The 15,125-nt window shown below is 46.2% G+C and overlaps 1 protein-coding gene across 3 annotated transcripts in view; it reads right to left on the bottom strand.

Moving 5' to 3' along the window:
* The window catches only part of NDUFAF3 (NADH:ubiquinone oxidoreductase complex assembly factor 3), a 37,136-nt gene that overhangs the window by 962 nt on the left and 21,049 nt on the right, over positions 1-15,125 (bottom strand). The window contains exons 1-5 of one of the 3 annotated variants that reach the window (XM_072126839.1): positions 3,940-4,033; positions 3,119-3,231; positions 2,839-3,031; positions 721-787; positions 489-589 (exon numbers count right to left, since the gene is read on the bottom strand). In XM_072126839.1, the coding sequence (XP_071982940.1) occupies positions 489-589; positions 721-787; positions 2,839-3,031; positions 3,119-3,231; positions 3,940-3,942 (477 nt within the window). In that variant the 5' untranslated portion in view covers positions 3,943-4,033. Of the gene's footprint in view, positions 1-488; positions 590-720; positions 788-2,838; positions 3,032-3,118; positions 3,232-3,859; positions 4,034-15,125 lie in introns of those variants that run through there. The other 2 variants (XM_072126840.1, XM_072126841.1) reach the window with 2 other exon arrangements.

The raw sequence follows: 15,125 nt of genomic DNA, 5'->3' as shown, positions 1-15,125 counted from the left end.
TTCTCAAAATCACTTTAAGGAAAAAGAGCATGCTGGGAGTTGTAGTTTCATGACCCCTATTGGAATAATCTCACTTGCCCCACCATAAGCCATGGATGGATGAGGGCAGTACATACCCAATAGAAGCCTTAGAGTGAATTTTCTATTTATTCCCTATAAAGGGGATTTAGTTAAAGGAACACTCCAGTCTTCGCTAGTTCAATGAATAACACATGGTGCAGGGCATGATGGGAGGAGCAGGACCCATTATCATTATATTCCTAGAACAGAGTCACTCCTCCTCCCTCCAGCACCTGCACAAGTTGTCATTCAATGAATTGGTGGTGACTGGAGGGTTCCTGTAAGTATATGATTGCAGGTTCTGTACAGGACTTTTCGGAAACCCTATAAAAAGTCCATATGGGGAATGAGGCGTCTCTGCCCTACGCTCCGCAGTCAGAGCTCTCACAATCCTACCGATCTCTTGTGTATAGGATATAATCACTTACCGTATCCTGAATCTCCATGGCCACACCCTTCTGTCTCATAAACCTGGCAATGGCAGGATCCAATCTCTCCACACGATCCCCTGTGCCCAGAACCAGGATTTCTGCCACAGAGAATATGAAGAGTTAAAAAAAAAAGTACAAGTGAAAAAAAAACTTAGGCACAGGCCGATAACTTAGGATTCCATTCCTGTTCTAGATTACATGTATTATAGAAAAGAAAATATACTTTTACCTATTTTGGGAACCAGTAGATGAAACAAGGATAAACTCTCCAGAGAGATGTCCTTATAGGAAGCCACCTACACACGGAACAGAAAAAATAATGTGTAAAAATACTCTTGCAGTATATTACAGATGCTGTGGTGTATAAGGTGATGGTCTCTGCTTCTGAGCTCTCACTTATTATATATTAATAAGGGGTTCACACACATTAAGGCGAGAACAAATGCCAGTACAAAATGCAAAATCTACAGTAAGTGGAAGGAGGACCTTGCCTCGGGGCCCACAATCTATATGCAGGGTGGATGGAGACATGAGGTGACGGAGCAGAGCAGTTATTGTGTGTTGTAGGCGATCCTAAACAGATGGGTTTTCAGAATATGTTTGGAGGGTGGGGGACAGTCAGACACATTTTGGTAGAGTCCCAGAGGATGGGGGAAGCACGGGAGAAGTCCTGGAGACAGTTGTGAGAAGAGCGGATGGTAATAGAGACGCTGAAGATACGTGTGGGGCGGTAATGGCTGATGAGTTCAGAGATGTATGGAGGGGACAGGTTGTGGACGGCTTTGTAAGTCATGGTTAGGATTTGCAATTGAATTCGCCGTGCAATGTGTAACCAGTGGAGAAACTGGCAGAGAGGAGAATCGAGGGGACAGACGGATTAGCAGGACAGCAGAGTTATGGATGAATTGGAAGAGTGTTAGAGCGTTAGCTGGGAGACCTCCGAGAAGAGTGTTTGCAGTAATTCAAGTGGGAGATGATAAGGGCATGGGCTGGTAATTTTGTAAACTCCAGTTTTAAAGGACATCTAGCACCAGAATGATGGGCTGTATGCAAATTAGCCTGAGGGCCTCAGGCCTATTTGCATATAGTCTTTCATCTTGGTGGTAGATGTCCTTTAACACTGATCGGAGGTGAGAGATGTTCTTAAGGAGGAGGCGGCAGGTTGTAGTAAGGGCCTGGATGTGAGGCGTAAAGGATAAAGCAAATATGACTCCAAGGCAGCGGACTTTAGGGATCAGAGGGAGTGTGGAGCCATGAATCGTGATCGGTGGAGGGAAGATTATGAGTTCTGTTTTGTCCATGTTAAGTTTTAGAAAACCAGGAAGAGAAGGAGAATGATATGGCTGATAGATCGGCTGGAAGAGAGGACATATCTGGACCGTAAATTTAGATCTGTGCATCATCTGCATAGGAGCGAAAGCCATGGGACCGAATGAGCTGTCCCAGGCCAGGGGTGTAGGTAGAGAACAGTAAGGATCCCAGGACAGAACCTTGAGGGACGCCAACAGAGAAGGAAGCGAGGTGAAACGTGAATTCATTAGGATCATTTTCTGTTATATCTACTGTAAATCTATGTAGGTGTGTCCCTAGACAATTAAACGAATTATTCCGAGCTTTCTGTGCAGGACAAGGGAAAGTACAACACCTAAATCTAGAGGAATGAAGCAAAGTTGGTCCAGAAGTTATGAACAGCCTTGTCATGAGAGGAGACAAAGGGTTCATTACAATATGAGCTAAAAATATTAATGATGAGGTAGGTAGGGGATCCAACAACAAGCACCCCCAAACATCAGCTGATAATAATTCCTTTATTTATATAGCGCACACAGATTCTGGAGCGCTGCACAGAGTTTGCCAAATCGGTCCCTGTCCCCAATGGAGCTCACAATCTAATCAACCTACCAGTATATGTTTTGGAGTGTGGGAGGAAATCGGAGGACCCGGAGGAAACCCATGTTAACACAGAGAGAGAATACAAACTCTTTCCAGATGTTGACCCTACATAGATAAGGGGACAAGAAGCAGACATTGCCGTTCTCAGTGTAGTGGCTGAACGGAGTCCCTGCAGCTTAGCTTCATTCAATGAATAGAAGCTGATCTGCAGTAACCAAGTCTAACCTCAGCACCCAGAACAGCGCCGTACTACTGCCTGTTCCATTTACCAGGTAACAACTGCTGAGGACAGACGACCTTCAGGGGTAATGGTTGTATGACCGCCCCTTCGCCTTCCGCATCTATCAGATACTGAGGGAATATTGTTTGGGACTCCCCCTTGTGGCAACATTAACATGAAAAATCAGCAAGAAGCGATGTGCGCTCAGATACATGGGCCTATTTGACTACTCACATTCCACTGCAGGATGCTCTTGGGTATCACAACGCAGGGCCCCACCACTTGGTCTCCGTTGATGATGAAGCCCTGGGAGCTGTATCTTTCGATGAACATCATCTCTGGGGAGTCCCTCTCGATGCGCGTCATTGTGGTTTTCTCGTAAAGTTCATCACCGGTCGGGGACAGGCGGTGGGATCTGCTCTGTTGCCTGTGAATAGATTTACATCATTGTGGAGGAGAATAAGAGACACAAAGTTCTGTATGTAAGTAGCCGGAAGGTGAGTACATGACTTACCATGCGAGTGCTGCGATGGCCGGACCGGGCTTCAATAACTGAGGGGCAGAAAGCCGCAGCAGCGGGAGACATAATGACGCTAAGGGGGCCATGGGGGGGAACCGGACACAGCCCTGCGGAAAGCAGATAAGAACAGTCTCAGCACAGGGCATCAACACTCGCTCGCCGGCACAGCGGGCCCACCCTCACTCACTGCAAAGGTCCACTTGTACCTCCAAGGATTATAAAAATCCCCCCCTACACTCTATGAGGACCCCAACACACATTGGGGTGCTAGGAGCTAACGCTTAGGGAACGGCGACATTTCAGTCTAATCTAAAATCTTTTGATCTGGGTGTTAAAGGGATATTCCAGATGTAGAAGCTGCAGTCACATCTGGGCCCCGATACCTCAAGGGGGGCAATAGATGAGGCCAGTATTACGGCATGTGGGACCCCAGGACCAGACGCAGGATGTTCCTCCATACACTGCGCCATTATACAAGTATTATTTCATAATCTACTAAATGACCTATAACCTCACATCTCATGCATCATGTCACAACTTACACTGAAAATCCTAAAGCCCCATAATAATCCTACTCCAGCTCATTACAACATGCACCTGGGCTGCAGAGCTGACAATCTAATGCAAAGTGACTGAGCTGTAGTGCGAGCTGTCATTTACACTGCACTATCCATGAACCAGCCAGGAGAGAGAAGTGCCAGAGAGGAGAGAATCTGCTGAGGGTTGTAGTCTTACCTACAGAGGCATCAGGCTCAGACCCCAGCACACTGTATGTCCTTGTACACCCAGCATGGGCGCCGGAGCATGACACTTACCATAGAGAGCGCGCAGTACAGACAGTCCCTGCAGCCGCGCACACTGCACGCTGCTGCCCCCCTGTGCACAGGAGAAGAACAGCCGCTGCATCTCCTGCAGCCGGAGCTTCTCATTACTGATCTTACTGCATTTATGTATTTATCAATTTCACTTGTAAATTCTGATCGAGCTTTCTCCAGAAATGTAACAAGTAGTATTGTCTTTAATAAGTATAACCTGTATATAAGTAGTAATATTTATTTCTGTTATTTTTTTAAGATTATTTCTCCCCCTTTATAAACACAGTAACATTATCAATGGTTACAGAAGATGCCTGGCTGGGCCCCTTAGGATGTTTCACATATGCTTACAGTCTATAAGGATGAGGGGGTGACACAAGAGCTTACAGTCTATGAGGAGGAGGGGGTGACACAAGAGCTTACAGTCTATGAGGAGGAGGGGGTGACACAAGAGCTTACAGTCTATGAGGAGGAGGGGGTGACACAAGAGTCCACAGTCAATAGGACTGCAGAGAAACCTGGAGCTTGGTGTTTGCTGGATAACAGACAGGAAGAGGACACAGGATGGGTTAATAAAGAGAGAGTTGAAAAATCATGCAGTTAGGGAATGTGATAGATCTGCCTAGAGAGATGGGTTTTAAAGGGGTTATCCGGGTTTAAAAAAAAAAATTTATGTCCGGGCTGGGGAGGGCTATTTAAACATAATAAACATGTACGTAACTCCTCCGGTGCTGCCGATGTCCCGCGCCGCGGCCCGTCTTCTCCGTGCGCCGGTTTCAGTACAAGGGCGCACAGGGAGCTTCCGGTCGGCCGGATGCTCCCATGCGCACCATCTCCCAGCGCTTACAACGCTGAGAGATAGGGACGCATGGGAGGAGCCGTCCACAACGCGGACCAGAAGCTCCCTGTGCGCGGCTTCCGTGCCCCTGTTTGTTTACAGGGGCACGGATCGAAGTGACCGCGGCGCGGGACATCGGCGGCGCCGGAGGAGGTAAGTCCATGTTTATTATGTTTAACTATCCCTCCCCAGCCCGGCCATAAAAATTTTTTTAAACCCGGATAACCCCTTTAAGAGCACATTTTTTAACTTTTTCAGGTTGGGTACTAATCGGATTCCAGAGAATTGGTGCAGCTTGGGAGAAGTCCTGGGGACGTGCATGAGAGGTTCGAATTAAGGTAGAGAATAATCTAAGATCACTAGCAGATCGAAGAGCACGGGCGATAGACTGAGATGAGAGAAGAGTAGGGACAGGGCCGGCTTCAGGTTGCAGTAGGGCCCTGGGTGATAGGGCCTCCAAAGGCCCCTTTGCAGTACATTTACATGGCGGCATTAAAAATTCAGAAAATAAAAAAGTCTCCTGTTCCGTAGTTTATCATACCAACAGCCCCCTATGGATTCATTAGATACAGTCCCCCTCACCCCCAAAGACTCCTTATGTACAGCCTTATGTGGGCCCCCCCATCAGCTCCAGGCCCCGGCACATGCCCCAGTATGCCCAGTGCTGGTGCCGGCCCTTGGTAGGGAGGTGCAGCATTATGTAGATTTTGTGGATAAAGTGGATTATTTTTAACTGTATTTGGAAGGAGCTCTATCTCTTCTGGTTTAAAAGTTATCAACACAGAGAGTAACAGCAACGACCAGGAACGTTCCCTGTGATGCACAGCTATGTGTCTCTCTAAGAGTCTGGAGCTGAACACAGAAGGCACTGTTATGAAACCACATGAGAATCTATGGAGTTGATAACTTTTGAACCGCAAGAGAGATTACAAATCAGACAGCGGCAATCCATTTCTGAGACAATTCTGGTCTTTGAAAAGTTACATGACCCCCTTCCGATTGGAAAAACTTGACCTTGATCCAAATGTTGGCTTTCGAGATGCCAGGTTCCAGACATAGACTAAAAGATGTCCCCCCCTCACCTATTACTTGCTGGGGTATCAGATATGTAAATAGTTTTGGAAATAAAACAGTATCCTGCTTTGTCTCACCCTGTATATAATTAGGTTATACCACAACGATACCATGTTGGGTCCCTCACAACCTGAAGGCATGGATAGACGTCCGCCTGATATCTACAGCCAGCCTGATATCTACGCATTAGGTGGCCGATGTTCACCTGACATGTGTGGATCAATAGCATGATACTTCTGAAGCCATTATGCATGCTTGGTATCAAAGGGTTAATTGATGAGGTTTGAGGGGAGTTGTGGGAATGGAGGTAGGTGGACAGGTGTCAGGATCTCGCCATGCATGGTCGCTTCCATAACTCATCCTGGTATCATTACAGTTCCGCCTCGGGTGGCCGCAAATTGGTTTTCCAGTATGTAAGGAATGGGCCCATTAAGGGATGGAAAGCACCTAGGTCTTGGACATCTTGGGTTTTATGACATTATCATCTCATATAACAAGAAGAAACGTCCATGACATAACCGCAAAGTCATTAATCTTCATTCCAAGTGACGGGGTGGACGCTGGGGAAAAGAGTTCAATGTTCATGAGGCTCCAGTGTGAAATTCATACTAGAATCATCAGGCGAATTAAAGGGATTCTCCAGGGCTACAAAGGATGACATAACCGCGGGGTCACAAACTGGGGATCGGCACAGATCCTCACTGGTCCATGCAACTGGCGATGGCACAAGATGCAGATAATGGAATGGTATGGCCCTTGTATATAGTAGAAGATCACCAACTTCCCAATACTTTGTGATATATTTTGACGGGTTGTCCATTGATGAAGTCTATGAAGACCCACTGGTAGAGTAGAAAGCCTTGTTCCTACAAACCCAGCCAACCACATTGATCCAATGATTTACTGACTGAGCCAGATGGACGTCATGTCTGTTTATTGTCCAGCCTTGGAGATCTAGTGGCCAACGACAACGGGGATCAAATGGATTTATGATCATCTTGATGGAACTTGTTTGGTTTAATCCCCATCGCTGATAATCCAAAAACCATCACTGAAGATGGTTAAGAAGACTTTCTGATCAAAAGTGATCTAGAGGACATCCAGGATGATTAACTCGATAGACCTTTTGTGGTTTAGAAGATCTAGAGGTCATCCCTTAGTTAGTTAACTGGGCATTATAGGAAATCTAGAGGTTATCTTTGATGATCACGATAGGTGGTTTGATGATCATCCTGATGGGACATCTGTGGTTTACCAACCGTTACTAGAGAAGTAGAAGTTATCCTCGATGACCCAAAGATCAACTGATGATTCTATAAGATCCGGTGGACATGATTTTCATTGATTCAGGTGCCAACCCAGGAATTTAGAAGTCATTCACATTGATGGTTTAGTGAACATCCCAGGTAATTCAAAGGTTCAATAGTCAATTCAGGTGAACCAGCCATATAATAGAAATAATAACCAGCTACAGATAGAAATCCACTTCTGGTTTCATTGATAGTCTCCAGATCATCTTTGAAATGCATAAGGATCCCTAAAGAGTTTTTTTTTTTTTTTGGAGACCCCAGTTTTTTTTGGAGACCCAATGGTTTTAAAGTCTAAATTTCACTTACTAAAATATTAAGACTTCATAGAGATAAAGTGGTTCTGTTGCCCAGATATTCCTGTATCACTCATCCTCTCGGCTGACTGATGTGAGGAGTCTTTCAGAAGGTCCTTCTGCAATTTGCTGACCATTGCTGGGCGCCCAGCAGTGGCGTAACTAGAAGCTGATGGGCCCCAGTGCAAAGTCTGTGCCAGGACCCCGACTATAATGTATGGTTTATAGTAATAGTCTTCTCATATGGGAAAGTGACACCATAAGGACCCCCTAAACCTCTTGGGCCCATGTGCGATCGCAACCTCTGCAACCCCTAAAGTTACGCCCCTGGCGCCCAGAGGCCATCTAAGTGTCCCTCTTCGCAGATTTAGATGAATTTGATGTAATGATACAGTCCTATAGTGGCCATTCCTGGTGACCCAATTCCCCAAACTTAAAGGAACACTCTAGTCAAAGCTAAATTCATTGGATAATACATGGTCCATGGCCTGAAGGGAGCAGCAGGACTCATTTTCATTGTATTCCTAGCACCCTACTCCTTCCTTCACAAGGAACATTTCAATGAATCGGCTGTGACTGGAGCGTTCCTTTAAACAATATCAGCCGAAAAGGGTCTTCGGGGTTTATAAGAACATGGCTGCTTTCTTCTACACACAGCGCCCCCATCTGTATAAAGGTTGTGTCTGGTATTACAACCATTTCACTGAAGCTGAGGTGTAAGAGGTGGCACAGCTTGTGATAGAAACCAAAACGTCAATTTTGTTCTTACTCTAGAAAACCCCTTAAAAACACAATCTAGGTGACAACCAATGTTAAAAACGGCCATATTGGTTGTCAGAAAACTTTTCCAGATGGGAATATGCTTGAATACAAATTTACTGGACAATAATTTATGTACTTTTTGACTTTGACCTTCCCTTTAAAGGTATGGGAACGTCTCTATATCCGGAAGGGAAAGAGTTAACCGAATCCTGTTTATGGTGGACAAGTTTTCCTGGGAATGGGGATAATGAGAGTGTCGGTTACAGGGACCATCTGTGATGTATCCGCCCTCCAATATTCAGATGTCACCTGCTTGGGGACATCTTGTGTCCCCGAGCGCCCGCCGCCATCCTCCACAGGCTGTTGTTTTCTTCTATTGGAGGTGTACGAGACAGGCAGCGTGTAATTGTAGACTGCCCCCGCTCCCCGAGACCTCCTGATTAATAGGCATCCTCATAGTGCTAATTATACAGACAGGTGGGAAGGAGCAAAGGCTTCTGGGAAAATCACAGGTCACTGGAAAACGACAACATGGCCGCCATCACCCAGCTTTATCACAACCCTGAATGGCCAATGCAGCAATACCCATAATGCTATGTATTAACCCTTCAAGGCAGGACCAGTGACTGCCATCTTACGCACAGCAGTTACCAGCCCTTTGCTGCCTCTTAAATAAGAGGAAGGAAATATCTGTGACGGTTTGATGGTATCTGCGCTCGATGCTGCAGACGGCTTCAAGAAATGGGTCATATCGGACCTCCAGTGTCTGCTACTTTAATAACATCACTGCCTAATAACTTTCAGCACCCCCCACTTTCAAACAGGAGGACATATATAATGTATGGAACACAGACAGTTAACAATTTTGTGTGTGTGTGTTGTGTGTAGCAGCAGGACTGTGAAATATGGATTTATACTCCAGGATTGAAGCTTCAGGGTCCGTGTCCTCACACTGCTGTGCTCTCTGCAGCCTGCGTTATGTATTGTCCCTGGAGAGATGTGTAATCAGACCTTTGTGTATGTTGGTAGTAGCAGCAGGATTGTGATATATGGATTTATATTCCAGGATTATAGCTGCTCCAAGTGCACTGGAAGGGTAAGGGGGAGGTTCTGTGGAGTAGGTCAATGCAGAGAACTAAGAGCACAGCAGTGTGAGGACACAGTGACACCTCACTTTTGAGCATCATTTTTTACTTTGCACATTGCAGCACAGCCAAAAAGTAAAGGCACTCCTGTAGAAATTATATCATTTTCTTATTTTACAGTCATAACCTTAAATTTGGGGAAATAAATGAGGGCTATCAGTTATGTGGCACCTATGAGTGAGTTAAAGCTCTCACCCGGGATGCCTGTTCCTACCTGCCCAGTCTCTGCAGCATCTTGCCCACATGTTGTGCCCGCCCGGGTACTCCTCACATACTATGGGCTTCTGCCCCTGAGGGGCCTGATCCCTCCAAGTCGCCCACATCACCCATCCTGGTAAACTGCCTCCTGCACCCACTGGGGCACTGCTCCACTGGATGAAACCCCAAATCCTACAACTCTGTGATGCCATTCCTCCCCTGCACAGATCTGCATTGTTATTCTTATGATATAGGAGTCAAAGGTTCAAGGTTGAGGAGTACAAAAGGTCTAGTAAAGGGGCATGTACCCTGTAAACCCGACCTTGTAACTGCAATAACCCCTTCCCCCACTAGGTGGTGTCATTCACTTACATTACAATCCATGAAAATGATTGGCTGGTCTAGGTCCTATATCTCCAGCTATGGAAATATTAATAATTGCCATAAATGTGTCAGAGGCCTGAAAATATCAGATTTATTATGCTCAGAGCATCTGATACAAGCGGTAACTCTGCACGTGCTCCTGAATGGCTATTTCCTATGTATGCAGCTCCCATGCAGGTCTATGTGTCTCCAGGGTTACAGACAACAGAGCACATCTCTGCCCTTCTACTCAGTACATTAGTATCTATTGGGGGACTGGGTATAACTGTTTAAGGTTGGAAAACAGCGCCCCTTTAATGCTGGACTCTCTTTGGTTATCAGTCTATGGGCACCTTCTTTTATGGGGTGACATAGGTTATGGGGACATTCCCAAGCTAAGGAGGAGTCTCAACATTCCCATTTTTTGGAACAATCTCTAGCAAACACTGTTCTCTATAAGACTTTCCGGGGGCACTCAACGGTGGTCATTATGTATGTGGGGGTCACACACCGACAGGTACTGTATGTGGGGGTCACACACCGACAGGTACTGTATGTGGGGGTCACACACCGACAGGTACTGTATGTGGGGGTCACACACCGACAGGTACTGTATGTGGGGGTCACACACCGACAGGTACTGTATGTGGGGGTCACACACCGACAGGTACTGTATGTGGGGGTCACACACCGACAGGTACTGTATGTGGGGGTCACACACCGACAGGTACTGTATGTGGGGGTCACACACCGACAGGTACTGTATGTGGGGGTCACACACCGACAGGTACTGTATGTGGGGGTCACACACCGACAGGTACTGTATGTGGGGGTCACACACCGACAGGTACTGTATGTGGGGGTCACACACCGACAGGTACTGTATGTGGGGGTCACACACCGACAGGTACTGTATGTGGGGGTCACACACCGACAGGTACTGTATGTGGGGGTCACACACCGACAGGTACTGTATGTGGGGGTCACACACCGACAGGTACTGTATGTGGGGGTCACACACCGACAGGCACTGTATGTGGGGGTCACACACCGACAGGCACTGTATGTGGGGGTCACACACCGACAGGCACTGTATGTGGGGGTCACACACCGACAGGCACTGTATGTGGGGGTCACACACCGACAGGCACTGTATGTGGGGGTCACACACCGACAGGCACTGTATGTGGGGGTCACACACCGACAGGCACTGAATGTGGGGGTCACACACCGACAGGCACTGAATGTGGGGGTCACACACCGACAGGCACTGTATGTGGGGGTCACACACCGACAGGCACTGTATGTGGGGGTCACACACCGACAGGCACTGTATGTGGGGTCACACACCGACAGGCACTGTATGTGGGGGCACACACCGACAGGCAATGTATATGGGGGGCACACACCGACAGGCACTGTATATGGGGGGCACACAGCGACAGGCACTGTATATGGGGGGCACACAGCGACAGGCACTGTATATGGGGGAACTCACCGACAGGCACTGTATATGGGGGCACTCACCGACAGGCACTGTATATGGGGGCACTCACGACAGGTACAGTATATGGGGGCACTCACCGACAGGTACAGACAGTATATGGGGGCACTCACCGACAGGTACAGACAGTATATGGGGGCACTCACCGACAGGTACTGTATATGGGGGCACTCACCGACAGGTACTGTATATGGGGGCACTCACCGACAGGTACTGTATATGGGGGCACTCACCGACAGTTACAGCACTTTATAACACTTACTGGTGTAAGGGGGCATTTTCTGTCTGACACTATTTATAGGGACACTTTCTGGCGGGCACTGTATAAAAACATCACAATCATGGGGCATATTATGGGGCATAATTTATGGGGGTTCTACAAATTCAAAACCTTCCTAAAAAAAACTTTACGCCATTGTCTTGCTCCCAGTCACAGGGCATGCTGGGAGTTGTAGTGTAGCAAGGCGACAGTACATATTATAACTGATATACTGTGTGTGTAATTCCTACGTTTGCCGCTGTACTGCACATGTGAACAGCGCCGAGTCATTACAACTTTTGAGCCTTCAAAGGAAAAGTGATTCTTTTTTTTTTCTTTTTGTTGCCACAGACTAAAAGGGGAAGTTGATTGCGATCGTGATTGGAGGATGATAAATTTGTGGAGGAGGGGTGTGGGCGAGAGGCAATATAAAGACACAATGCGTCCCAACAGGTATCAGACCCAGCCCGGGACGGGTGAGTAGGAACCACGGCTATCTCATTGCACAACGCACTTAACCCTTCACGCTCTGCCAGGTGCTGCCTCGCCGTCATTAACACTTCTCGTGCTGATTTACCTTAAATGGCAGATGGGTTTTTCGCTTTTACCACTTTAAGGCCACGTTCACACACTGGCATCAGAGCCACATGTACGGCATGGCACTACATGTAAAAACTAGTTATAGGGGAAGTTATTATTGTAGTAAGATTGCCCCCCAAAAAATGTCCTGAGTGCACGTGGCCTTACCCCCAAAATATCTGTAATGTCTTAGCATTTGCACTGTTTAAGCCTCAGCTATGCCCGGTATTGGTGCCAGGGTATATCCAGCTTGTATTATATTGTGGCGATGCCCTGTGCCACCGCCGGGTGCAGACAATGGGACACAAGGTGAACAGGTGGGACAGATGTTCCTTATCTGCGGAGGAAAGTTGTAATAAAGGGCAGGGTGGCAGCTGGAGCCCCATTCAGGCTTAACCCTGTGTGTGCAGGTTCAGTAATCGTTTAGAATGTTATGTATCCAGTGGGACTTGCAAAGGTTCTATATGTTCTATATAGCAATTCAGAACCAGAGACCGGAGAATCACGGCCGAACGTGGGAATTTTACTACAGGAAGGTCAAGTTTTCTTTGTCCCCCCCTCCATCCCCCCTGGATAAGCCCGGGTAATTGCAGAGAGGTGTTTAGTTTTCTGTGGGAAGATCATGTAAGGTGAAACCCGAGGACAATCCCATCACTTTGTCACGACTGAGCGCTCCCGATCACCCAGGTGTGCGCTCTCTCTGCAGTGATCCCCTGCCCGGGGTTCAGCGTGCGGAGGAGTCATCATGGCTGGCAGTGCCATGTGCGGGCAGAAGGAAGCAGACTTGTCACAGGGGTGGGGCAGGGAAACAATGGTCTGTGTCTGGGACTTCTCAAAACTGCCGAAGTTCTAGGGCAGAACTTTAAGGGAAATTGTAAACTGATTTCTAAGATGAAGATTGTACATATATCTATAACTGCAAAAGTACCTACCTAATATCTACCCATCTATATAGCTAGTATCCAGTAGCGTAACTAGGAGAGGCAGGGCCCCCATAGTGAACTTCTGAATGGGGCCCCACTTAGACGTTAAAAAATATACATACAGTGTAAACACACCATATACACAGATATACACACATCACAAATACACACATACAGCATATTCACATCCAATACCCCACATGCCAGGGTCCCCTGCCACTGTGGGCCCCATAGCAGCTGCTATGGCTGCTACCACTGTAGTTACGCCCCTCCGCTGTATCTATAACCTATCTGTCTCATACATATCAAAGTTTCTATGCAACCACAATGATTTATAATGCTGTGTTCTGACCTCCATCAGTGCGTTACTACTGGTTGTGTTTTGGTTTCATTATATATCTATCATCTATCTCTCCATCTCATACCTATCTATCTCCAACTCATATAAATCTATATCAGATCTCTCCATCTCATCTCTGTCTTCTATTTATCTATTGCATATGTAATAACAATCTTTCTCATATCTATCTATCTATTTCATCTCTACCCATTTCATCCCTCTCTATTTAATATCTACCTATTTATCTTTTCCATATACCGTATATCTACTTGCAGAAAGTGCAACCAGCACAATCACAAGCAAGGGTAATCAATGGGTTCACGGCAATAGGGCCAGGCTGAGGTTCCACAGCATGTACAAAAGGAAAGCAGCAGCACTTCAGATAAGTCCAAGAAAAAGTGGGACTTTTTCTTAGACTTAAAGTGCTGCTGTTACCTGTCTATCTCTCCATCTTATATCCCTCCATCGTGTATCTATCTCTCCATCTTATATCCCTCCATCTCGTATCTCTCCATTTCATATTTATCTCTCCATTTTATATCCCTCTATCTCTCCATCTTATATCTCTCCATATCTATCTCTCCATCTTGTATCTTTCCTTTTTATATCTATCTCTCCATCTTATATCCCTCCATCTCATATCTATCTCTCCATCTTGTATCCCTCCATCTCATATCTATCTCTCCATCTTATATCCCTCCATCTCGTATCTCTCCATTTCATATTTATCTCTCCATCTTATATCCATCTATCTCTCCATCTTATATCTCTCCATATCTATCTCTCCATCTTGTATCTTTCCTTTTTATATCTATATCTCATATCTTTCCTTTTTATATCTATCTCTCCATCTCTATCTATCTATCTATCTATCTATCTCTCCATCTTATATCCCTCCATATCTATCTCTCCATCTTATATCCCTCCATTTCAAATTTATCTATCTCATATCTTTATTTCTATAAAACACCACATTTAATATGATCATCTGTGGGGTTGTGTCCTGGTTTCTCTTCCATTACTTTTATAAACAATACATTGGCTCAGATTTATCAAAAGTCGGTGACCTCTTGTATGTGCAGGGTGCGGCAGATTACTGAATACTGGCGTAAGGTCTTCATTAATCTGGCACCGCTTGGGAAATGGCGCCATTTTATATTTTTTTTTATGCACATTTAACACAGTGCGTATGACACAATTCTGTTGAGCAGTAACAGCCCCTTTTGGTGCACATTTTTTTGTTGGCACAGCGAAGCCATAACACAAAACGGGCGCAGACACTTTATATGTACTTGTGCAAAATCCAAAGAATTTCTTTATAGTGTAAAGTCAGACAGAAGACTAGTGCAGCCACAATAATAGACCGTGGCCACTGTGTATAATTCTTGCATTAGTTTTAATGTAAAAGAATATTCCAGTAGCCCCATTACAATCTGTCATTAATGTGTAAATAGCCGTAGCCATGATGTTAATGTGGACAGAGCAGGGGCGTAACTAAAGCGGTAGCAGCCACAGCAGCCGCTATGGGGCCCGCAGTGTCAGGGGGCCCCGTCATCAGACCTGACATAATAAAGAATAGAGGATGTGCACCATTATAT

This window comes from Engystomops pustulosus, chromosome 10, assembly GCF_040894005.1.
Source record: "Engystomops pustulosus chromosome 10, aEngPut4.maternal, whole genome shotgun sequence".
NCBI lineage: Eukaryota > Metazoa > Chordata > Amphibia > Anura > Leptodactylidae > Engystomops > Engystomops pustulosus.
This window is presented reverse-complemented; position numbering and strand designations above follow the sequence as displayed.